The sequence below is a fragment of the Anopheles arabiensis genome, chromosome 2, assembly GCF_016920715.1.
Source record: "Anopheles arabiensis isolate DONGOLA chromosome 2, AaraD3, whole genome shotgun sequence".
Lineage (NCBI taxonomy): Eukaryota > Metazoa > Arthropoda > Insecta > Diptera > Culicidae > Anopheles > Anopheles arabiensis.
In genome coordinates this window covers 28,374,502-28,399,544 of record NC_053517.1, presented here as the reverse complement: position 1 = coordinate 28,399,544, position 25,043 = coordinate 28,374,502, and the positions used below count along the sequence as shown (strand labels likewise).

The 25,043-nt window shown below is 44.5% G+C and overlaps 1 protein-coding gene across 7 annotated transcripts in view; it reads right to left on the bottom strand.

Moving 5' to 3' along the window:
* LOC120908415 overlaps positions 1-25,043 on the bottom strand; it is a 119,687-nt gene that overhangs the window by 1,268 nt on the left and 93,376 nt on the right. For 6 of the 7 annotated variants that reach the window (XR_005741137.1, XR_005741134.1, XR_005741138.1 and 3 more), the window contains one exon: positions 17,498-17,548. The exons of the other annotated variant lie outside the window; for it this stretch is intronic. Coding sequence is in view for 1 of the 6 variants with exons in the window: in XM_040319377.1 (XP_040175311.1) it covers positions 17,498-17,548 (51 nt within the window). In the remaining 5 variants the exon portion in view is untranslated. The remainder of the gene's footprint in view (positions 1-17,497; positions 17,549-25,043) is intronic. 7 annotated transcript variants of the gene reach the window in all.

The following is a 25,043-nucleotide window of genomic DNA, read 5'->3' as shown; positions in this document are numbered from 1 at the left end:
ATTCACAATCTAGTGCCTGGTGCTTAGCGTTGCAAGGGTAGCAAATAATTGCAACATCAATCGTACCATTTCGTCCCTTCAATTCACAGCCACTCGAGCTAATTCACCCCAAGATTGACCAAAAAACGGTGAATTGAAACGGTGCACGGACCCGGCGAGCGTGTCGACGGCCCTCAAGCGCCGAGAACGGGAAATTACGGAAAATTCCCTCACCGAACAGGAGCGGGAGATGCCGGTGCACAGCAGCATAATGAATACGCTTGTACATAATGCACGTCTCACTTTGCGGCAGCATCATTGTAGGCGGGGTTGATGCTGCCGCTTCGAACGAGATGCCGGCACGGACAACGCTACCGTATGATTTGCAATGCAGATAATCGCAATAATTTTATCGTGCCAGGGAGAGGGATGCTTCTGCCTTCTCTTGACCTGTTTTCTGCTCCCCTAGCCTTTCGTTTCCTTTATCGTCCACTCTTTTCAGGCCACACGCCCGTCGTTTTGTTCTGCGTGCACACACTCACCTGCCAAGAACTCATTCACAGGAAGGAAGCAGAGCGCATTCATGGCGCTGTACTAAGACAGTGACAAACGGTAACTAGCCTGAACCATACTAATGATGAGTCTCTCTTCCTCTTTCATTCGCTGTATCTCTCTCTGTCTCTCACGCTCAATGTCCTCTTTTTACTCCTTGTTTGCTCCCTCTCCGTGCTAGGTGCAGCTCGAGGTCATGGCATGGTCATGTTTGTGCCATGTTTGTTCGCTCCTGGTGTATCTACGATTATTTCTTTTCCTTTCTTAATACACCGTTCGCGTAAAGTGTCTGCGTCGGTGAAAACTGGCAGGGAATCTTGCTCACTGTGGAGAGCTCGCGAAGCTAGCTGAAGAGGAACACACACCCGCAGATCATCCTGCATCCGGGTCACTAACCAGAGTGGATGGTGTGTGTGTGTGTTTGCGCTCTTCAAGCACGTATGGTATCGCTATGGAATGAAATTTTAATAAAGATAGTTATCCTACCGGGAGCCTTCGCTTTCACGCCACAGCAAAATATCCCGGGAAACGATTTACATTGAATGCAGTGCTCAGTACGGTAGGGTGAGCGCAGTGTACAGCTGCCTTTTGTCTTGTGCTTATGGCCGCTTTTCTCCGAAGATCATAGCAGTGGGAAAGCTGCTTATGTCTGTGCCAAGCATGACGTTACTTGCAATTGCTGGTAAGCTGTCTGTGTATGGGTGGTTTTTTATATCACTTTCGTGTTAATCATTATCATTTTATTGAAATAATACAAGAACAATATGTAAGTTGTACGAGGAATCAAGCGCAATCAGCAGGAGAAGGGCCTTTCTCTGGCCCCAAACGTAATGGATGAAAATGGAATCGTTAATTAAGCGGTTCGTGGAGTAATGCAAAGATCGACCCGGCTTACTTTTGAATGAGTGGGAAATGACGGAAAAAGGCCAACGATATCGTTGATTGTTAAGTATAAAAACACTGCTTGGAAAAATGGAATCGTTTCGCGATGGTTTGCATTCATTTCCATTTTTCTATTGTCTATGTTCAGTCTCTCTCATTAAATTAAACTCTTTTAATGAATTTGCACTAAGCTTGGAATACAATGCTATGAATTGTAAAGTACATCATCTTAACGTTCAAATTTTTGTTGTCTTTGTGAACGATTAATGAGGCATGCTTAGAACAACCAATAACACCAACTGTCATCTTTGCACCTGGTGCCTGAAACAAATGCCAGTCACATACGCACTCTGTTTGGTCAACTGCTGTTACCAAAACACATCATCATCGGGCAAGCATACTCTTTCGATTGTTTGAGCAAGAAACTACGAAACCAACAGCTAGCAAGCAGCGAAAACGCAGACAGAATTCTTTGTGCGGTTCGTTCCCAAAGATGAGTGGAAGGAAAATGCCTTAGGAAACAAAATGCTACGTGCAGACGAGGGACGACGTAATGGAAACGACACCAAAAGATGAAGAAAATGTGTTTGTGTCACCTGGAAGCGGAGCGTGCTGTTCGTACGTGCCGAATAGGCCAACAGCAGTGACATCGACCAGCTGCATGTCCCGGGAGACGGTTAACTGAAGACGGTTAAAAATGAGCGAACATTTCTATTGTACGACTGTACGTAAGGCTTAATTTCATTGCAGCAGCAAGACAGGCTTAGGAATGAAAGAATGTGCTCTGCCAGCGAAAAACAAACACTACGTGTGATAAAATAAGACCTTTTAGTATTAGATGATCAAATATTTTCAAGTAACATCTGCACTACAATTGTTAGTTGATGAAATTTGCAGATAAAACACTTTTATACCAAATTCGAAACCGTATTCGACATAAAAGCTTGTGAAACACCAGGCGTCTCCATTTTAATCAGGTATTAAGTGAAAGATCTGCAATTAATTGGATGATTCCTTACCAACATAAAACGGAAGAATTCTCACGAAGAAAACAAAAGCACGTTCAAACACAAGGAAAGTGAGCATGGAACAACATATCACCATTAGTAGCTCACAATTCAAATGCTAATTTCAACACTCGATTATACTTTGTTACTTTACTTTACGTTAATGGTGCAATTAAAAAACTATACCCCAAATATCACCGGACGGCCTGTCTCACTGAGCAAACCTTCCCACACGAAATTTCAGTAACTTCATTCATATCCCTGCCCACGGTTTCCACATCTGCTACTATACCGATCGCGTAATAACCATCTGGTCGTGTTCACACCATATTCAATCAGCCAAAGGCACTGTGTGGTGTACCAGCAGCAGCACCACCACCACCAGCTGTGTAAATATCGGTGCTTCTAGCGAATAGACACGTTCCGTTAGAAGATTTCATTCATTCACCATAATCACCCCTGGTGTTGCCGTGGGGCCGGCTCCCACGAAGGGTTCACCGTACTACTCTGCTGTGCTGACGACGGAATATGGCGACGTCTCTGGTCGTTAGATATTCGTCTGCCTTCACCATTACAATCGTCCCCGTGCACCTTTTGTCAAACACAAAATCAACTTGTCAGTAAAGTGCCGATGACATACGCTAAACACTGAGCACCAACCAAAACACACTCACTACCACCATCATCTCCTTGACTCGATTGCGCACAAACCATCTCTCGCACACTAAAGCTAGACACAATGTGGTAGAGTTCGTTTTTCTTTTTGTTTGTTAAAATTAGAAACCAATTTCTAACCACTCCCCCACAATCGCACTCACCACGAATTGTGAATGGTGAGGAAAGGGAGCGAAATGGGAGCACATTCGGGAGCCGCTGGGGATTGGATGTCGATGCGGTGCTTAACAGGGACACTAAAAATATCGAAGCCAAAAATCGATGTCAAACCAGTGTCGTGTATCAGCCGGCCAGCGTTCCGTTTAGCATGAAACGAACATTTCAAAATGCCACAACAACAAAGTGTGTTGCGGGCTCAACTCGTTCGCGTTCTACAACACGAGGGTTTTGCTGTTGTTTGATTTGTTTTGCTTTTCTAGCTCGATTTGCTCGCTACCGACCTCAATTTGTTCCGTTGGTCTGCGGAACGTTGCATGTGCGAAGGCTGGTAGAAGCAACATAAAAACAACGGAAGATATGCAAACGAAACAAAACCGCCGCTCTATTCATTCGACCTTCCCTAGAAAGGCACACGGTAAGGCGGGCACACATTCGGGGATAGAAAAGTCAACCAAGCGTCACAAGAACCAAACAGCAAACCCGACGCAGCAAATTTGAAACACCGGACAAGGCCTTTAGAGCGTTATCCTCGACGAGTGATGAACACAGGCTCGTCGGCCAGGGAAGGCATTGCTTTGTATTTTTGCTTCTGCTTTGACACCTTGACATTACGGTCTCATTTGCAACGGGAAGAAACCGGTGAGCTGTTTTCACAATATGGACCGAGCGGTCAGTTTTCGATCCGTTTTAGTGCCGTCTTTACGGCGTGCGTGTTAACATTCCCATTCCGAAAAAAATGTGAAATAAATCATCGAAACTACGCGAAATATGCACAAAACGCTGTACGGGGCGCGTGTGGCAAACGTGGGCAGAGCGAAGAGTCGTGAAAAATGCGGCAAGGTGAGTGTGATGTCACAATGTGGGGGTGCGCTCATCGTGGGAGTGCGTGCCGTAGGCAGTTTCAGTTTTCTTTTCTTTCGCTTCTGCCTTTGATCAGTTCATGACGGAAAATCCGTTCCGATTTGCGTTGGAGGTTGAAAGAAAGTTGCACAAATACCAGCTGTCGATAAAAGCTGACTGAATATGTTTGATATTGGGTGCAAATTGGGTTTTTTTTTTACTATGCTGCTCTGCACAGTTCTGCCAAATACTTTCGTATTCACATGCTTTTGTCTGACAGTTCATTTCCAATATAAACTTCATTTTCAAATCCTTGTTTTTCAAAATTATTCACAATCAACCACTGTCAAACACTCATACACACTTGATCAATGCTCCCCGCAGCACAAACTCTAACTCAAACATTTCACCCAACCCGAACCCTTCCGGTTTTGTACAATGCTCAAGCTACACTTCCATCCGCCCATATTTACCAGTAAGTGCCCTCCGCACGTAAACAAGCTAACCGCAAAACCAATTGTACCGGATTGAAATTTCAAATACACATGCTGAAAGGATTCAAGGGAACTCATTCCAACTTCCGCTTGCTGGCCGCACGCCCGCCAAGAAGAAGTCCTGCATGTCGATTCGATAATCAAAAGTAGATAGGATGATGGATTTTGCAAATAGGTTCTCCCTCACCCCCCCCCCTCCTTGCCATCGTAACACGTGCGGTTGTCTCTTTACGGAACTTTTCAACAAGTTTCCAATTGCCATATGTTTTCCCTTTTTTGTTGTTGTGCCAGTACCTATGTGTTCACTCTCATCCACAGTGCTCTGGCTGGCCGAGACGATCACACGTCCCGGTCGTACGGGTGCAAATTGAATCCCGGACAGGCGTTGACGGTGGGCCGACCACTCGAAATGGCCGTGCACTCGATGTTCCCTTAGTATTGTGACGGTTCTGGATGGATTGCGAGGGCACGTGTGCCTGTGTGGCTGTGTGCTCCTCGGTGGCTTTTTATTGGCTTTTACCAAACTCCGGCCGTACGAGAGGCACTGTTTGTGTTCGGTTGATTCTAGAAGGCGAATTCGTCCATACAAAAATCGTTCGTGTTTGAGGTAGAACGGTGAAATGCTTTTTTTTTACTAGAACCACATAAACCAACAGTGCAGGAAAGGCAAAATTTTTCAATGGCTTTGCAAAGCGGAAGTAAAGGAGATAAAAGAGCTGAACAGTGTACCGGCTTTTGTTTGGTTACTTTCGCCGCTGAATAAATCGATAGTGGTTTAAATGCGCGGTGGTAAGCGTATTTTGGATGCTTTTTTGTTCTCAACCAACCAAATCAATCTGGTTGATTTGTGAGTATGGTAACATTTTGTACATTTCATTTACAATGCTTTTGCATGCCACATTTCTGTACTTAAATATGTTATATTTCTTAAAAGTTTATTTTGTACAAGCAATAAACGATTGATTCGACGGTAATTGACCGTCAATTGTAGCTCACGTGAGTACACATAATGTTTTCACCATACCGACGCCTTTTCCTTCCCAAGCGTCTCCTTCCCTTCCCCTAACACCAACCATTCCTCTCAATGCCGCTCAAGTTCAATGTGCTTGATCTATTCTTATTGACCACGATCGATGAAAACTTGAAAAATGTTGCTATTTTTAAGCCATCACACACACATACACACTCGTACACTCACCAATGGGATGAAATGTGTGCGCGAGAGGGTAGCAGCGTGAGCGCGATCTCGTCAGCGCTAGCCGCAGTCGAAGCTGTGGATTGATTTTCCGCTCGACTCAAGTGTACGATCACTCATCACGTGAGCATTTTTGCGGGCACATACACAGATCCGCTCGCCAATCCGGTAGACAGCCACGAAAATAGAGATAGGATTGGATGGCCGGTGCAAATTATTGACACGATCGACGTCATTCTCAATCATTGCCACAAGAATGGGAAAACGTTTTAGTTCGAGCTATACTTCGCATCCTCTGTTTGTTCCTCTGTCTCTCCCGTTCTGGTTTTGCAAGCTTGCAAAGCGAGTTGCTTGCGTTGGAAAACAAGCCCACTCACCGGCCACCATACTAACCAACCGACCGAAAGGAACGACTGACACTTGACGAGGTAACGAGCTGACCCGGGGTGTACGGGTTCCTACGTTCGAGGGGAGGCGAGCCGTAAACGATTTAACCACAATTGACGCCAGTGGGACAACCTAAAAGCACATGTGTAGATGTGTGCGTGTTGAACGGACTGCACATCGCTGCACAGTGAAAGAAGAAGGATAAGAACCACGTTTACACTCTCAGCGCCATGGTCATGCTAAATCGAACGGTACTACGCCCTTGAAAGCTCTGCTCGTGCCCCCTCTCTTGTGCTCAGCTGGCAGTGACGGATTTTATTCTATTTGTCATCGTGATTGAACGTAATTTATTTGGGAGGAAACTCGATCGTATGCGCCACTCAGCAGCCACGGGGTTTGGATGTGTGCGAACAACATGATGGGTTCTTTCCACCAGCGAAGATGCATGAGAAATTGATTGTTAATAGCTAATGCGAGGAGGAGTGTTAGTTTCGGCTATCGGCAGTAGTGATAGAAATGGTTGATAAAACACACTTACAATGAAATATAACTTAGCTCTTTGAATGAGGATTTTAAAGTATTTTTGTTTTAAAGTTAATAAAATCATTGAAATTGTGACTCGAAATCATAATTCTCGTGTAGCAACATTCAAAATACTCCGTGCTTAATGATACATTGCAGTGAAATTGATAGTATGTTTTGAGCCCTTTGTTTACATACTCGCCTATCAAACGAGCAGCATCAAACAAACCAAAACAAACACAAACACCTTTCCAAGCTGTTTACGGAACTGATTATCTACCGCACTGTATTGTAAAGTAAATAATTTACATCCCTCATACGCCTTTCCTGTAATGCCTTCCACTGCCACCAGCCCAAAGCAGTGCAGCATCATGTTACGACTGAATATTTCATCTGCAAGCGATCCACAACACAATGCACGCCTACTGGCTGCCTGCAGTCTTCAGTTGCTTGTCGAGCTTTAATTACATTCCACCGTGGGCGGGGAAGCAGTTTGTCTCCAGCAAGCCGCACCCGTTCCGCTGCTCATTCAAAAGCATCGAGAAATCGATAGTAATCGACCTCAATCACACCTGCTACTGGTATATACTACAGGCCCACTGGCAGCGAGCAAGATGATGACGACGGCCCGAAAGCAACGCACCACTCGCTAGGATAGCGTAAATGAGGCTCAAGTAGTACACCACACTTTTCCGTGGCTAGTACGAAAGGATGGGAGAGGTATTTTGTAAGGCATTCGGTAGGATTGAGAGTGTAGAGCACCTTTCCCTAGCTATTGATGCTCTTTCTCTCTCTCTCTCTCTCTGTCTGCGGTCTGCCTGTCTCGAGGGGAGTAGTTTGCAAAGTTCGTACATTTCCCAAGCTGCCATTATGGGCACATAAATCGTCCAAACAAACGGCATCCGAATCGAGCGTGAATGAACCTAACCGAAAAAGAAAGAGAGAGAGAGAGATGCTGCAGATCTCGTTCATCCGGAAAAGTGATGGGAAATGGATTTCCTCTATTCGCTCTGGTACAGAGATCGTGGGAGATTTAGGTTTGCAACCACTAGCGCTTCGTTCATAGCTACTGGTACGTTGAGGTGGTCGCAGCACTCGATGCCACAAGGCACTCCAGGGCCCCATCCCAATAAATCAATAATCGATTCGCACCCGTACCATCTGCGTGCATCTTGCAAGGAGTCAGTTACCGACTTGCGGCACGATATGGGCAAACTTCGATTGCCAAGAGTTGCACCAGCTGCATCTACCCAACTCTTGCATGCGGTGCTGACGTAGCAGCTTCGGGAACCTGACTTTTCACAGCCGAAAAATCAAAATGCAGGCACGTAGCAGGGAAGCTGGAATTACAGGCCATAGATCAGGTGCTTTGGCGTGTTGGCTCGGAAAGCAATTTTCGACGCACACACATAAACTCTCATTCTCAGAATTTGTTGCACCGTCTGCCAAACATGGGTAAACCTGTCGAAGGGTAAAGTTTATTGTAGTTTACATTGTAATTTAATTACCGCCAGTAGCAAGCTTCAAGTGATTCTTCCTTTTTTTTGCTGCTTGGAAATTCAGAGTAATGAGTTACGGTACGGAAATTTTGTACATCATAGTAGAGGACGGTAGAAATTCAACGCTAAGCGCCATCAAGGCATCTTCCAAAACCTCAAAATTTACTAATTTGAAGGCAACAGCATTCCAATAAATCATTACTTTCATTTGCCGAGGGAACTCGGTAAGACGATTTTAGTTCACAAAGCCGATTTTAGTCCACCAAATTCCATCTCACTCCGCACACGCTTCCCACACTGCAATCACACACACACACAAATATCGGGTGGCAATGCAACGATCGATGAAATTGCAATTGATTCCTCATCAAACAACATCCATCATGCCGGGGCATGCCGTTTGGAGAATCCCGCTCTACAGGATCGATTAGCTTAGCGGCGGAAGGTTAATGGGCGAATAAATTCATCAACCGTCAAATGCGCCAGTTGTCCACGTTTTCGCTCGATCCCCGTGCACACCCCATTATCGCAGCTGGAATTCGTGAAAACCGAATGCAATCTCACCAGCCGAGTGTGTGTGTGTGTGTGTTCCTTCCGCGCAGGGCAAGATTTATTGTGCAATAAATATCCACCGGTGCGCGCCTGCAGTGCCCGCAGACGCGTTGTGGGAAAACTGCTCCCCGAGCAAGCAAAGGATTGTGATTGTGGTTGGAAAAATAATAATATAAAACCACGAACCAAATTCGTCGGAAACCGGGGCAAAATGCAATCATTTTCATGACATTCGCCGGTGCGCTGCGTACAGGTCGAACTCAGGTACGTCATCGTCAACTGCTGCAACTCGCAGGCGCAAACGGGAGTCGTTTCTGTAACTGTTTTCTCCCTGGACGTGGATTGGGGTGGACCAGACGATCGGGCAAAAAAGCAGATAATTCATCGCTTCTTGCATGTGGCGATTGGTCGCATGAGAGTCATCAAATAGGTGTTTCATTGAGCTTTTAATGATCCCTTTGCAATCATTACTCCGCGGTTCCACGGTTGTGTGGATGTTTGAGGCCATTAAAATTGCTATAAATGTTGTTGTGTCTTTTAAAACAGTTATTTTATGCTTATTTATTTACAATATTTTTATTTTAAAGTACTATGTTATTTTCAAAATGAATTCGTTTCTAGCTAAGACGATTATTTATCATATTTTGCAAGAAAAAAGTGTACACACAAGGTGTCAGTATCGCTCGCTGTGTAAACAACAGCTGCATCCTGCCCGTCACTGCACATAAATCCCAAAGTGAAAGCATCCGCCAAATCGGTGACATGTATCAACAGCTCCGTTTGTGAAATATTTTCGCTGACTGGTGTGCATGTACCTGTCATTTACACTCCACCTACTCCAAACTGTTTAATAAACAATTAAGCAATAAATGACAAAACTTTTGTTTGCTCAAAATTTAATCTCCCTGCTCATCCCCCTCCACCAACCTTGCACGTCTGCTTTAACCTTTGAAGAGTGTTAATAATTTCATCGGCGGTTTAGCAGTAATGCGGCCAGCCCGCCCGTTAACACGTGTGACCAACTGCGCCCGGGTCGACTTTTTGATCAAGCGCGACATGGCAAAAGTTCTCCATATCACAAATCACGCCCGAGCGTGGCGTAACATTTTCCAACCGACCCCGACTGCTGACCAGAAGTGGCCCATTTATCATGTGCCGGGACTGAGTGTGAGTGTTTGTGAAAATGAAAAGTAAACAAACCCTACACCCTGAGCCATACAAGCGCGGGCAGCGTGGGAGCAAGCAAGGGACGAACCGGTTCCCCTGGAACGTACAAATGAAGATGGAAAAGTGAAGCAAGCGCTGATGTTCTGTCAGCGCACACCATCACCACCACCATCAAACAACGATTGGACCCCATCGTTCTCCTAACACGCCAGACGAAAACAGGGCGCAGAGGATGACGGTAGAAAAGACGGCAGGATAATTACTGTTGAAATATATCCACTTATGCTGATAATCCGCCATGATGGTCACCGGTGGGAGTCGTTTCGGGTCGCCCGGCTGCACAGCGCAACCTTCTCAATTCTCGATGTCGATGTGTGTCGTCGTCCGTAGGCGCTTTTCCTCCTTCCCCTTGCTACCACCCCGATTGGCCCCTTCCACACAATCAAGGGTAAGGTTTGCACTTGCTGCACGGTGGCCGGTGTGGCCCCGGCGTCGAACGGATGCTATGCGCGAAGGTGATAAATTTGTCGCATGTTTAACATTCACGCCGGCCGGTCGGTGGTACGGGCACGCGGCCTGGCCCCACCGTCCGCACGCCTCGAAGCATTTTATTTTTGGCCACTGCGGGACATCTATTTTTGCACCAGAAACGTGCACGACGACAAATATCGTCATCTTTCCCCTGCTGCGCGGTATTCGGTCAGCACACCACACCGGGCACCCGTTGGCATCACACCGCACCGTATCCAATGCGTTCATTCTGTCATCGTACTGCCACCGCTCACGCCCGCTTCTGCAGCCTTGCGATTGCCCACTCGGAGAGCAAAATCCGTTGCAGCAAAATGCGGTCGCCACTATGTAGCAACGGGTCGACAACAAACGATACCGGTTCGTTGCGCGGCGCTGTAGTCGATTTTTCCGCTCACGATCAAAAGATTTTCAGTGGGGAAACTTTTGTCCCGTCGTATTAACTGCTTTGTTTAACGTGCGGGAGGGGGATTAACATTTTGCCAAGACCGCAGGTTACCAAACACCTTCCCAAGGTGGCGTAAGGAAAGGTGGTAATAAGAGGCAGAGAGAGAAAGGGAGAGAGTGAGAAAAAGGGAAGAGCATTAACATTTATCCCACTTTCATAACTAGCGCGACTGCGGGCGCACGATTGTTGCTGATCCATTAATTCTGGCGCACGTCTGACAGCGACAGATGTTGTGCTGCATCCGAACGATCGTTTGGCTCTCTATTTGTGCTACCGTAGAGTGGGATAGAACTTTGGCCGCGTGTATAACAACGACAGGTGATACCTAGCGTTAAGCTCATTTTGTTCTAGTTTATTACAATGCAAAATCGTTTTGCTGACCAGCACATTTGTTGCGGTTTTAAGTATGATTTTCTTTTCTCTTCAATGGCTGTTTGACAATGATTTTTGAACAAATAAAAGCTTACACACCTGTTGAAATCATTTTTAGCTCTTTTTTGTGCATACATATAGAAAATTATACAATTATTTAAAATTATTTAAAACACTAATATACATTGAGATTTGCAAATGTGTTTCGTTGCTGTAAATTGTGTTTTGCAATCTTAAAATGTCTACCGTACGTGGGTCCCATATGGGTCCCTTTTTCAGTGCAGTAATAAAACTTCTCGCTTTTCCAATTCGCTCACAGTCCCAACAGCCACGTATCCGAACATACGCTAAACATCGGAAACCCATTTACTGACGGGGAATCATTTCCGCCTGCCGTTTTGAACGAAAAAAAGAAACACTCATAAAAAACGCATTACCAAGAAACTGATTGGTTGACCAAAATTTCGATGGCCAAACTCTTTGCAGCAATTTCAACCCCATCAAGCGCAACTCAATCGTGTGGAAATACGCTTGAAGCTGTACGTCGGCGGGAGAAAAACCATAAAAAGTAACGGGTGCACTCTTTCGCAAAATGATTCGCTGCGTGCTTCTGTGTGGTGAGCAGAGGTTTGATAATTGTTTATTGCCACCAATTGTGCCATTCCAAGCGATTCGGTTCATTCTGCTCGAGTACCCTATTATCGCAGTGTTATTGTTCGGGATTGTAATCAAATTGATAGTGCAGGAAACTTGGGCAGACTTTTCTTCTCGAAATTGGACAATTGGTTGGGATAACCATATCAAACTCTTTTCAATATGTGAAACAATACATCGAACATAAATTCATACAGTACATCCTAACCCAATCGAAACAGTTGGGTTAAATTAAAAAAATTAGCCTAATATAATTTAAATTTACTTATCTTAGCTGTCTTTCATCAGTTATTGAAAGTAATTCATATATTTATGAATTCTCATACAATTCAATGATCACAGTTTTAAAAAAGCAAGCAAAAAGACAATCGCTTCAAACACAATTACCCGGGCGATGCTCAAACGTTGTCTTCACAGTTTATTCTACTTTAATATCAAACAAATTGTACAAAAATGTCATAGCTTTAAATCTTTACTCCATGCTTTTACCAGCACAAAACAGTCACGGAACCAGGCCAGCAGATTTTGCAGCCAACAAACGAAAGCTTATTAATTTAACTTTCCACAAGCCGGGACCGTACGCTCATCCGTCTATCGCACTTTTGTGCTGTTGCGTTCGTCATCCTTGCTCACTGCTGCGCCGCACTGGTGCACTTTTCTCCAACACTAGCCGGTTAAATAATTACAACGTCCCCATTATTCATAATGGAATTTTAGATTTTCACTCACATTTTCCACCCATCCTTGTTCTCTTTGTCGTCAACAATCGTGTCGCGAAGTTGGCGCGAAACAAAAAGTCTGAACTGAGGCCCCCGTCTGATTCTCACTGAAAGGGATGCTTCGGGCATGGCATGAACAATGACACCAACAAAAAGCGAATGAGCGATGGAATTACTGTGTGCAGGTTGCAGTAGCCGATTCCATAAGGGAAAAAAGAATCAAATGTGTCGTACGTCCATTACGAGCTTAATTTGTCGAATTGTGGAATACGTAGAGAGTGAAGTGGTAACAAAATTAAATTAACTGGGCTTTCAGGGCTGACGGTTGAATTATTGACTATGGTTTCTTATTTCACACTATGGACACACTTGAAAGTGTCATGAAAACGTAGCATTGAATAGGAGTTTTATTGGAGGTCCAAACATTTACGACGAATCTCTGATTCCTTTTTCTGCGTTTTTTCACTATTTCTTTGAGTTCCCTTGGCTTGCAATAAAAATGATGCTTTATATTCCTGCACATTGCTTCTCACCTATTCCTCGCATTTTTATATACTAGTATTGCTCCTACTACCCAGAATCGGTGTTACAGTTGCTCTTTGGCTTAAAAATTTAGTCTCCACTGCGCGTTGTCTAGCTGTAGAGTGATGGAGAGACAGAATGTGTATGAACGGCTGAGGAAAAAGAGAAGAGCACTGCGAACTTCCCTATGTGTGCAGATGCGGTTACAGTTGCTTACAGAACTATATCAAGAAAACCGGAAGAAGCTACAAACGTTGGCCTTTCTTAAGGGAGTTGGTGCACTGGCAAGATGAAGGTGGAATTAATTTATGACTTTTGCTCCCCTTCAGTAAGTGGCTTCAGTTTGGGGGTCGCACAGACTGGGATGCAAACCTCTTGAGTCTTGCAAGGGATCTGACAGGGACTGATTAGAAAGTTTTCGGACGAACGAAACAATCGGCAACGAATGCAGCGAAAACTGTTCGTTTAACTTTTACTCGGTTGCGTTGGTCGCACGGCAAACATACACTAAAATTACTAACTTTGTTGCGCAGCCAACAAGAAAGTCGGTGGAATACGTTGAAGTCAACACAAAACCTTGCGGAAGTATGACACAGAAGAGAATCATTGTTTACATTTGATTGTTTGCAATGTTAATATTCCAAGCACTTTATCAATTATGAAATCATTTTCGTTAGCATCACATACTAACAGCCATTTTATATATGATTATTAAAGTAAGAGATTAAAGTAACCATTTCCCACCAACTATTATTGGATGAGCTTCCCCAACATGAGCATGATAGTAACGTCAATAGAGCTGATCAAGAAACGACAGGAAACCGTACTAGTTTTGACCGTGGAACCTTTCCTGCGGGCTACCACCGGCTTGTGGTTGTGGTTGAAGGATGTCCATTCTCGCTCACTTCCTTCGTTACTGCTGCATGCTGTCCAAGTAGTACAGGAGTGACAGAAATAGCACGGATCCCTTCCGATAAGCTCGCTTCCCACACTATACCATCCGCCGTACGTAGTACGGTGTGGTTCGTTTTTCCTAGCCACTAGGAAAGGTACACCAGCTCCGACAAAGAAAAGAAACATGGGAAAGAGAGCATCCATTGCATTAAGGTAAATTACTTAATTCGATCATTCCGGGATCGGGATGGCCGTACGAGCTGGGTAAAACTACACAGGCCGGAGCACAAGATAAGAAGGTGGCTAAAAGGCGGCTGTCCGATGTTCGTGTGCTACACCGATACGGTTTCGGTGCGGGAAGTTTTCCTCCATTCTGTGGTTACTATCCCTGCTATTGATCTTTTTCGAATATGAAAGATGAACACTGCTCTCCGACCCGGACACATCTTTAGCGAGGTGAAACTCTTGGCTATGTTCAGTCGCCTTGCCCTTCTCGCTATCCATCGCTTTACAAAAGCATCTCTGTCCTCTTTTGCTAGCTGGAAACCACATCAGTTTCACAGTTCAGGGTGGATGGGAACTCTAAGAAGCTCTTCCATTTGCCAGCCTCTTGCAATGGTAATGGGCTTAGAAATCTGGTCCTTCTCAGTTTCCTTATCAGTTATTTATGGAAAGCTTTCCAATCCGCCCGGCAACCAGAGGACAACTTTCATATCGATCGTTTATTTCTTCCTTTCGCACAGTATTTCACATTGAAAAAAGTACTTCAATTGTTTCTTGCGCTACCGATAATCCTTTCTTATGTGCTCACTATTCTGCACTACGAGAATTTGTATGTTTAGACATTCAGAGTACGTATTGCATGAAAAATAAAAGAATACTGCTATAGTGGAATTTGGGCCCAAGCTTTTGATTTAATGTCAAACATCAACTGCAAAATCAAGACGATGTGAATAAAAGAAAATGTCTAATTAAAGCATTTTATTCGAGCAATAAGCCACAATTCAATTCAAACGTTTGCGTCAACTTACATGCATGGATACAAATAAAAGTCATACAATGCCTCCTTCCTTCCATAGAAATATTAAATTGAACGAGTAAATCATTATAAAACACACACCACCCGTAAAACTCGCTCAATCACATTCGCAACCAACACGGGTTTTATTGGTCTGCTGCCGTGCCCAGTTCCAGACGCAAGGATTAGCCGTTTACTCTATACGCGTGAAATAATGCTTTAAAATTACACTTTAAAACCACACATTACACGGGTAGTTAACTCGCGTTCGTGTTGAGCAACGTACCGACCGTTCCAGGACGGAGCAGACTACAGACGCCTTCGATCCTCCCCGCTCTCGGTTGTTTCGCAAATAGAGGGAGGATTTTCCGGAACATCTAATTACCACAAATCGTGCAATGCCCGTGGCTGCATCTACGGTTCCTTTTCCCGGCGTACATTCTTTACAATCACGTAAGCAGTGAGGATTAATTCGTACGAAAAAAAAATCTCGCAATACATATGTACATGTAATTTAAGATGAAAACGCCACACCAACGTAAAAAAAAACAGGATTATAGGATTCGAAAAAAAGATGAAAATCGCTTGTGCAAAAGGGACATTCATCTTTGACGAACTCTTAACCGTTAAGCGAAATTTCAATCCCATTTGGAAGCCAATTTTTCTGCCTCAAGAAAATCTCATGTGAATTTTATGCTTCTATCTTTATAGGTTTTATTTTTGCTGTAAATCGGATTGGATTATTTATACAAAATCTCGTAGCAAGTGTTTCAGCTAATAAGACCCAATATAAACATCCTAATTCCTCTTCCTTTTAGAGTGCATACAATACAACATCACTTTTCAACCGAGGGGAATTATTAGAAAATATTCAAAAACAAAAAAATGGCAAACCACTGTTGCTGTCTTTCTTTCACATTGTTTCAGCTCAAACCTAGCTTTGAAATTCGTGCAATCATCTAGCACGAGCCACCTTGAACCGCTCGGTACGTGCCCGGCCAAGCATACTGGCCCAACATTCTAGTTTCCTCTTTCCACTCCACTCCCCCACGGGAAGCTCTGCCACTGTCACAAAAGCGCACGCACACACACACACACACAGGCTTCTTGTTAATATGTTTCCTCACCCGTAACTGCGCAAACATTGGAACACTTCGAGTCAATTTGTGCTGGCGCCGGTCCGGAACTCCAGCGATAAGCTTAGTTATTTTTCATTTTCTCAATAGCACAAATTATGACGAAACGAGTGGGAAGTAAGTACCAGAGGTACGGAAGGAAACTTCAACCTTTAGTTCCGTGCCAGGTGCCCGATGCCGGTGCGGAGCAGGTGCACCCCGGCAGGACGACAAAGAGCACACAAAAGACGCTGGGCACGAATGAATTCTTTGCCGACTCGTCCACGGAACACGCGTCTAATCTGCTTTCCGTCCGTTATCTACAACACATCCCTCTCGAGACATTTATCCAGCATTCTATTCAAACCCACGCCCCAGACGGCTTGTTCCCGGGGATCCCGGGGCACATATACGTACACACGAGCGTTCAATAAGCCGGACGCAAGACAAACGGAAACCAACAGCACCAGCATCACACCCAAGTGTCCCCCAAGTGGTTCCGATGTGGGATTGTGTCACGTAAGCCTCCGGGCGCTCGCTCCGCCGCCTGCAGATGATGAGCGTGTTCGCCCTGCAGGACCCAACCAGGAGGAGGGGGGGGGGATGGAAGACTCTTGGTTGGTTCCCGTTCTAGCCGTCTTGCCCGGCTCCCACTGGGAGTTGTTTCATGTTCGGCTCACGAGCAAGCTTTTCCAATTTTCTGCCACTTCGGCAGGACAGGCGCGCAGACGAAACGAAAAGACAGCAGGGCTAAGAACATCAGCATCAAGCGCAAGCAAAAGAAGCAACGCTAGACGCTGCGAATGGGGACCGAATAATATCAACATATGACGCGTGTGGCTACGATTCGGCCCCGTCTCGAGCCACCTGCATGGGCTTTGTTCTTTTCCGTGCGACCCAAGGCACGCAATGTTGAACAACAAAAGCATTCACCACGAACGGGTGGGGTGTGCGCGGTGGTCCGTGTGCTGCTGTACTGTGGGAGGATGTATCAAATTTCCGGACCGGCAAGCTTCATCGACGCACCACTCGGTGACGCTTATTACATCCTGCTGCGCGTGTTGGCTGCGAAGAAGTGACCACTTGTGAGGCGGTGAATGAGCGCTCCCTTCAAGAGGGCAGTCGGTGGGCGGGTCGGGCCGGCCGGGCCACGATGCGACCGAGTGCCATTTGTCATTGTCAGGTCAGTGAAGTCGAACAGTTTGATGGAGGATCGGTGAAGAGGTGTTTGACTCACGCACGACCAGAATGACAACAGCAGTAGCAGCAGCAGCAGCAGCAGCAGTAACGACAACAACAAAAGGTGTAAAAACTCACCTCGAGACACCGGTTTGGGTCGATTGGACGATGGTAGGGACGTGGAAAATGCTGCAATGAACAAGAGAGAACACGGAAGAGAATGCATGAAATGAGGAGATGAAAAATGGGAAATGCTAAGTGGAGTGTACGAAAATGCTGCACGCTCTTCAGGAAATTTATTTAAAATATAAATAATTGGATCGATTTACACACCGCCTCCCATTCCAGATCCTCGCCATGGCTGTCAAACGCTATGGCGCTCTAGGCGCAGTGTCATCGACATCAATCTTGATAGATGAGTGATGAATTGAGTGTAAACAAATTATCGTCTCACGGCAAGAAACGATCCAGACCAGGTGCAAAAAGTTTGCTAAGCCAACAACGCCGACCATGCCACATACACAAGACACGACACTACACACGGTGACCTATCGGGTGGAAGGCGAACCCGCCGAGCGATGGCGGTATTTATTAAGAAAATCACGCCACCGGATCGATGACACGGTGGAGGGCACGTTAGGACGGTAATGAAACAATTTATCGTCCATGAGCGCTCTGGTGGTGGAGGTGTAAAAAGAGCGATTGCTCGCCGTGAAGTAACTTCCCAAATTCCTCCGCACTGTCGCGACGTGACTCTTCTAAGCCGCTTTGCTTGATGGCTCAAACATCATCACCATCTGTGAATGAGGGGAGGAGGGTGTGTAAAAAGAGGCCGGGGGCAAAGTGAGGATGGTTCAAGCAGATGCAGGAAAAACAAAAAGTAAGAAAAAACACAACTCTCTTGCTACTTCTTTCTGTGCAGAGAGAATGAGCAGCGGGTAAAGTGTTATAAATAACAAAGGCTTCCGAAATGTGCCGGCAAAATGGAGGCAGCACATTTCCCCTCTTCCACCAACCAAGAGCTTCAACCGCCAGGGTGGAAACCGAGTGCACACAGCAAGAAATATGTCGCCCCGTTTTATCTTCATTTCGCGTGCAAAATCACACGAACGGAGATAAATGTCCAATTTTCAGCCCGTCTGAGATGGATGCGCGTGACTTTGGAAGTTTTTTTTGTTTTTTTTTTTTTTTGGTTTTGTGTTGGTAACAGCGAATCCCAAGCAGGTGGCGTGTTGAGCAGTTGGCGAGGAAATTCCATCATACGATTGCACCGATCCAATCGTAATAGCCGGTCCAGAAAAGGATGGCTACTTTGGGGCAGGGATGGTGGAGGATTGAATAGGAAAATAGCACCATTTTTTACAGCGCCTTGCCGGGTTGCGGACCGACCGGTCGTTTGTTTTGCTCCCAACAAACAGAACTAACGCGATTCGCAGACCACCTGCTGCTGCTGGGCTGAAGTTGGTTGGAGCAGTTCGTTAGTGTGGCTCATTTTTTATTTATCCTTCATTCGCACCGGTGACCCATTTTCTACACTGTCACGTTCTTTCAATTTTCATGTGTCTATCAATTTTTGAGAAAAAATTTGGCATCCTAAACTGCCAACAATACGATATATTTGAAACAAAATTGATATATAGCTGTGTACATCTTTGAAGGATGCACACGTAATAATAATACAAAATGTTAATCGAATTAATCTGCAGGTGCTAATGTATTAAACAGAATAGCTTTTCAAAGTAGTACCTACTGAAACAATCAACACACACAGCCGCATTTTAACGGTTGGAATGCTCTTAAAAAATAAACGATCATAATATAGACTTTCCCACTCATTAACTTGAACAATATCATCGCCATAATCATCATAATTGCCACTGATACAGACAACATTCCCTCCTCCCCGGTAGGAATTATTAATGCCAAGCTATTTGAAACCGAACCGCACCGAACACCACACACGCTTTACTATTTCAAACTGTTCAGCGCCGAATGCTACGCCCCAGCACCCGGGGCATACTAAGATTTGGCACAGCCGCGTGCGGAACAATGACGTACAAAGTCGCTGGTAGCGAGTGATAAACATAATGCGACCATAATCGTCGAATCGCGACGTGATTACTACACAACCGGTGAACAAAACCCGTTCCGTTCCTTGCCGCCGACGTACCGGGCCGGAAGAGAGCATGAATCAGCCTAATTACTGCATTAAAAGCGCGACGTGACAATCAAATTAGCTCGCGATCCGATGTGCGATCCGTGCGTTCCGATGGGATCGGCTGTGGGTGGGATGGGATGGGGCGAGGTGTGAACTCGAACGGACACAATCCGTGCGATAATTATTCGCGCAAAGTGACAGGCGAGGCCTTTTGGGTGGGCTGGGTGGGTTGGTAAATTAAATTTGACAGCGAACACGATTGCGAACTATCACTCAAAACCGCCCGAGGCATGGAAGCCGACGCGATCAGAGCCGCGATTAACTGTCTGCCTGATTGAGCTCACACTTTTGCCATCTGCTTCGTGCCGGTGTGCGTATGGTAGAACGTGGGGGGTTGGACTTTACTAACGCCAATCCCATTGTTGCCCGCAGAGTCAAAACAAAAAACAAAGACAATATAAAAGCTATTACCCTGGTGAGCGGAATTAATCGGTTACCGATTTTCTCGCGAAAGGCACAAAAACAAATGCCTGAACCGAAACCGAAGCTACAAATCCGCCGCCCGAAAGACTCGCACTCGCTCTTCCGTTGGGTTTTTATTTATGTTTTACTGCATCCCACACAAATCGACCGATTTTGATCGGGCTTTCCGCAGTACCGTATTACAAAGTTTGATCACTTTCTAATCCCGTTTACTTCGACGCAACTTTTCGATTTACCAACAGTCTACGAACGGTGCTGGTTCTCCCCCTCTTTGCGACGCTGGTCGGGTTTTCTCGGAAAGCCTAATGCCTGCTATTTCTGTGCTGTGTCTTTTTCGCGCCACGGTTGTTGCAATGCGTAATCGTCCCAGTGGATACAAAACAATACAAAAGTAAATAACAGACACACACACATATACAACTTCCATCTTCCAGCCCGGACCACCATCATTCGTCGTTACTGCCTGAACGGGCCCAGCAAATCTATGACGATAGCACCACCGATTTGAATTGCTCCATTTTTCCCACAAACTTTACACCGTTCGATCGACCAGGGCGTCGATGAGTTTGGCTGTTTGTTAAAAAGATACAGCAAAGAAAAGTTATCAAATCTTTCTTATCGTGCATCGGAAAATATTTTTCTTTAGGTGAATTTTTGTTTCATCCCATTTGCCTGTTAGATTTCTTTGAGCCAAAAACAAAGGGAAGCCGAAGATGATGGCTAGGGTGGCTTTAGGGCAGAACATAAAAATAAAGCGTTATTTCTGTTTTCATTACTTTCGACCGACACCTCCCGGAATCGGATCGACAGGGAATTCATTTTTCGTTCCAGTAATTCACAAAATATGCTAGGAGTTGATTCGCAGCAAAAAATGCACAGATTGAGCCCTTTTACTGTTTTTTTTTTTTGCTGTACTCTCGGGTCGTACTTTTTGTTCCGTTTTTTATTTTCCTGGGCAATCCTGAGCCTCTTTTATGGCCTGTTACGTTTCGCAAAACGTTCCCTGAACGATACTATTTCCTTTTTTTGCAGACAATAACAATGAAACCTTTCCTAGAAAAGTCATTTAAGGTTAAATAGAAAAATTTCTTACAGAATTCAACATTCGTTTGATCCCGAGGGAGGTAAAAAGCATTAAAAATAATTGACTGTATTAAGACGGCTTTCCTATTGTTCTGCTTAAATGTTCCTTTTTCCACCTCCATATCAGCAAACACATTTTAAAAGCGCAAAGTACGTGACATTCTTAGAATGCTCAAAAAGCAGACTTTTAGAATAAGTGTTGCTATCAGTTGACTGCAATCACCGACTTCTCTAGTTTTATTTTTAACTGTTCAACTATTCTTGCTCGAACAATGCTGTTTAGCGCTCTACCAGCTACTGAATGCTGAGCTGACAACAATTCAATTAATTTCCCTCAACTATCGCAACCACTTTTGCTCTAAATCTATTAGCAACAGAAGGATATGGATGCATCTCGTTGATAAGTCAAATGACTGTGCAATAAAATAACATAGAACGCTGTATTTAAAACAAAGCATTTCGACAGTATAACCAAACGCTTACGTTAGTTTGGCAGTATAGGCATTTATTTATTTTTTTAAATATTATCGATACAAATCAACCTACAAAAAGCATGCAAACAAATCTTCTTTCACGATACTTTCTAGCTTTTACCAGGCAATACAGTGCAGTTGGTTTGCTGGCCTACATAATTTGGAAGTGAAACTCAACGCAAAGCTCTCGGGCACCATATTTCAATTCACCTGAGCCGTACAAGAATTTGATTTTCCTTTCCCTGATGAATCGATTTTATTTGAACACCCTTTTTTTTGATCTCCCAATAAAAAAAACGACCAAGAAATTGAATCACGCACGCATCTCTAGTATCTCACGAAGTTTTTCTTTTGCAAACGAAAAGTAAGCTGAATAAGGACGAAACGGTTTGCTGTGGGGCCTCGCTGCAAAGGGCAAAAGATCGTACACCGAATTTGATTTGTAACGGTTACTGACTTTCCCGAAGGAGTTACGATGATGCGCTCCGTCCACCGTAGCGGTCACCCCGTCAGTCACGTCCTGGAGTGTTCGGATACGTGAGTGTGTTGTGTGTGTGTGTGTGTGTTTTGTAATAGGATTACACAAACTTTCCTCTCAAGTGTGAAAGTTACCAACGAAAACGGGCACAAGGTACTGACGGAACGCACACTTTTCGCAGACTTTTACGCTCAAAATCACCATTTTTCTCAAGCACAATCTGCTCACGCCCCACAACTTGCCTCAATTCAGGTTTGGGCTGCCAGCGTAAGAAAACATAAACCATAGAAGAAGAAGCAACAGGACCAACAAAAAATCACTCGCATCAATAACACAAGTTCCCCCATTCTGCTGGACCTGCCTTCGCTAGATTGTGTGGGTATGTGTTTACCCTCCTGCACACACCCACAATAAGCTCCGTAATTTAATCTTCATAATTCTGGCCAGCTGCTTTCAATGTTAGCACACACACACACACATACATGGACTGGGTGCAAATGTAAAAGTTTGTTAGCGAAGCTGTATCATATTGATGAAATCAGTTCGTTTTTTCCATCGGGAGGGATACCCCTTCCGTCCGGTACAACCACTTTCCAGCTCGACTACACACTCGAATGCTCGCAACATACGCACACATTTTCACATATCGCGTACATCTTTCCCGATGGTGGTTGCTGTGAGCAATGAAAAATAACATCAAAGTATCGAACATTGCTGCCCCCAGCTCAACACCACACACCACGTACAAGCATCCCAATTCAACCACGACGAACGGTTGTCGGGACGGTATTTGATCGTGGCCGGTGTCGTAAAAATCATATTTCAAAATTGCATTCCCCCGTGTTCAATATCCTGGCGCTTGGTAGCTTTGCTTCACATTAACATGATTGAAATTTTGTGAGCAGGAATGGTTAACTTTTTTTGCACAGAACCACAAAATGCTGAGCGTTATAAATTTAACATATTTTTGCAAACGGTACGGTTAAAGCCCGGTCCAGTTAAAAAAACCTTAAAAAACTGCTCGACATAAATGAAACATAAAAAAAGAAAAATATTTTATAGTGATAAACAATAAACAAGTAATACTTGGGTGTTTGAAAAGTTGTGTTTCATAAAAAAAACCATAAACCATTCTATTTTTCCATTATAAAATTATCAAACAAAGCATATATGATCAAACCAAACAAGAAGCTCAATATTTTACACATATCTACACAAGTGAACGATCCGTTCAGATACCTTTGATTTGATTATCTGTTTACCAAAACATTAATGGATTTGCTGCGAAAACAGAAAAAGTTTATTTACGTAAACATTGCCTTAACCCAGCGTTACATAGCCACAGAAATAGGGCTTTCTACGCTTTCTGTGCACTCTAGTTGAACTACAGTATATTTTAACACACGGCGGCTGGGCGTGGTGAGTGCCACCCTCTTCCTAAGGCTTCCCTATTCGTTCTTCAAAATTCAAAATAAGCATATAAAAATGCAAAGATCAACTTTTGCCGTTTCATTTTTCTTTTTACTCCCCTTGCGAAAAGTTTCCCCTGTCTATGCTTGGTTTCGGAGTTTGTGTTTTTTTCTTGTTCGCTCCCTTCCCATCCAAGATTTATGGTAATCTTTACGCTTTAATGAGCTGATGGCACAACCGCAAGAATCGAAGCAACGAAAACCCGAACGGTAAACAGTGCAAAACGAAAGCTTTTAACATTATCGAATGGGACAACAATGGGTAAGCCGCAAACGTTGGCGGGCAAAAAGTAGGGTAATCAAAAAATCCTCCCGATCAGCTTGGGTCGGGTATCGTGTCGGTAAATAAAATATGAGATGCCCGAATCACCCTCCCAAGGCAAGGACGACAATCAATTTCGCACATGAACGCGGCGTAAGCGATTTTCGTTCAATATGCATACATAAATTCAACAACCAAGTTTACACACACACACACACACACACACTCACGCTTACAAAACGATGATAATACAGATCCACTTCTCTCCAGCGTCCCACTGGAGCGGCTCCCGGCAGATTTCGGTTCAGCTCTACAGGGACCGAAGCGTTTGCGGAAGGTTATGGCGGATCACACAGCAGCAAGGGAGCGAACAACAACAACAAGAACAACAAAAAATGCTTTCACAACTCGAACCTGACAGGCCCAAAAGTATCAAGGGACCTGGCTGGGCGAAAAGCACCCCAGCATTCACGGACACTGCTGATAAATTGAACTACGTTTCTTCGGAAGGTCTCTGTTTCGATTTCGATGGAGCTGTTGTGTTACGTTTTTTCGCTAAACCATTCTGGCGAAAAAAGCGAGTAGAAGAAAAAAAAACAACGAATCACACGATGAGGATATTGATGGTCATCATAATCGGTTAGGATGAGTGGGGCTGCTGTCGACCGTCATGATGATGATGATTATTGTGTGCCAGAAGCATGCCAACGTCCTCCTCAGTGGGATTGTTTCGGTTTTTTGGCTTGTTTCACGCGACGCTATTCCCATGTGTCGCTGGAACGGATTTCATGAGCTTCTCTCGCCCCCGTTGCCCACTCGGGGAGCTGGTTGGCGCAACTAATTAGAGGTAATGGAGTGAAGAAAATAGGTTTAATTAAGCGGAATTCGATCAATCAGCTTGATCCACAACCTCGGCAGCCGACCAGCGACATCACATGAAACGGGAAATGATATTATCTTTGCTGGCGCTCCCCCGTTTTTAGCTAGCTTATCCAATTTCCGTACTCTAAGTGCTTTTGGTCTGTTTTTTTTATTCATCCTCTATAAAGAATTTGGGACAGCTCGTTTGCTTCGAGCAACACTGCTCAATGTTATTCTAATCAGCTCGAAGAAGAGCTCCCCTTAAGGGTTTGCTTTTTTAAACTAGCACCAGATTAACGAGCATCATCTGCTTTATTGTGCATCATACTCTATCCTTGTGTTACATTCCCGCGCAATCCAGACGTGGCATGAAGCAGTAATTGATCAGAAATTAATTCAAAAAAAAAATAAACAAAT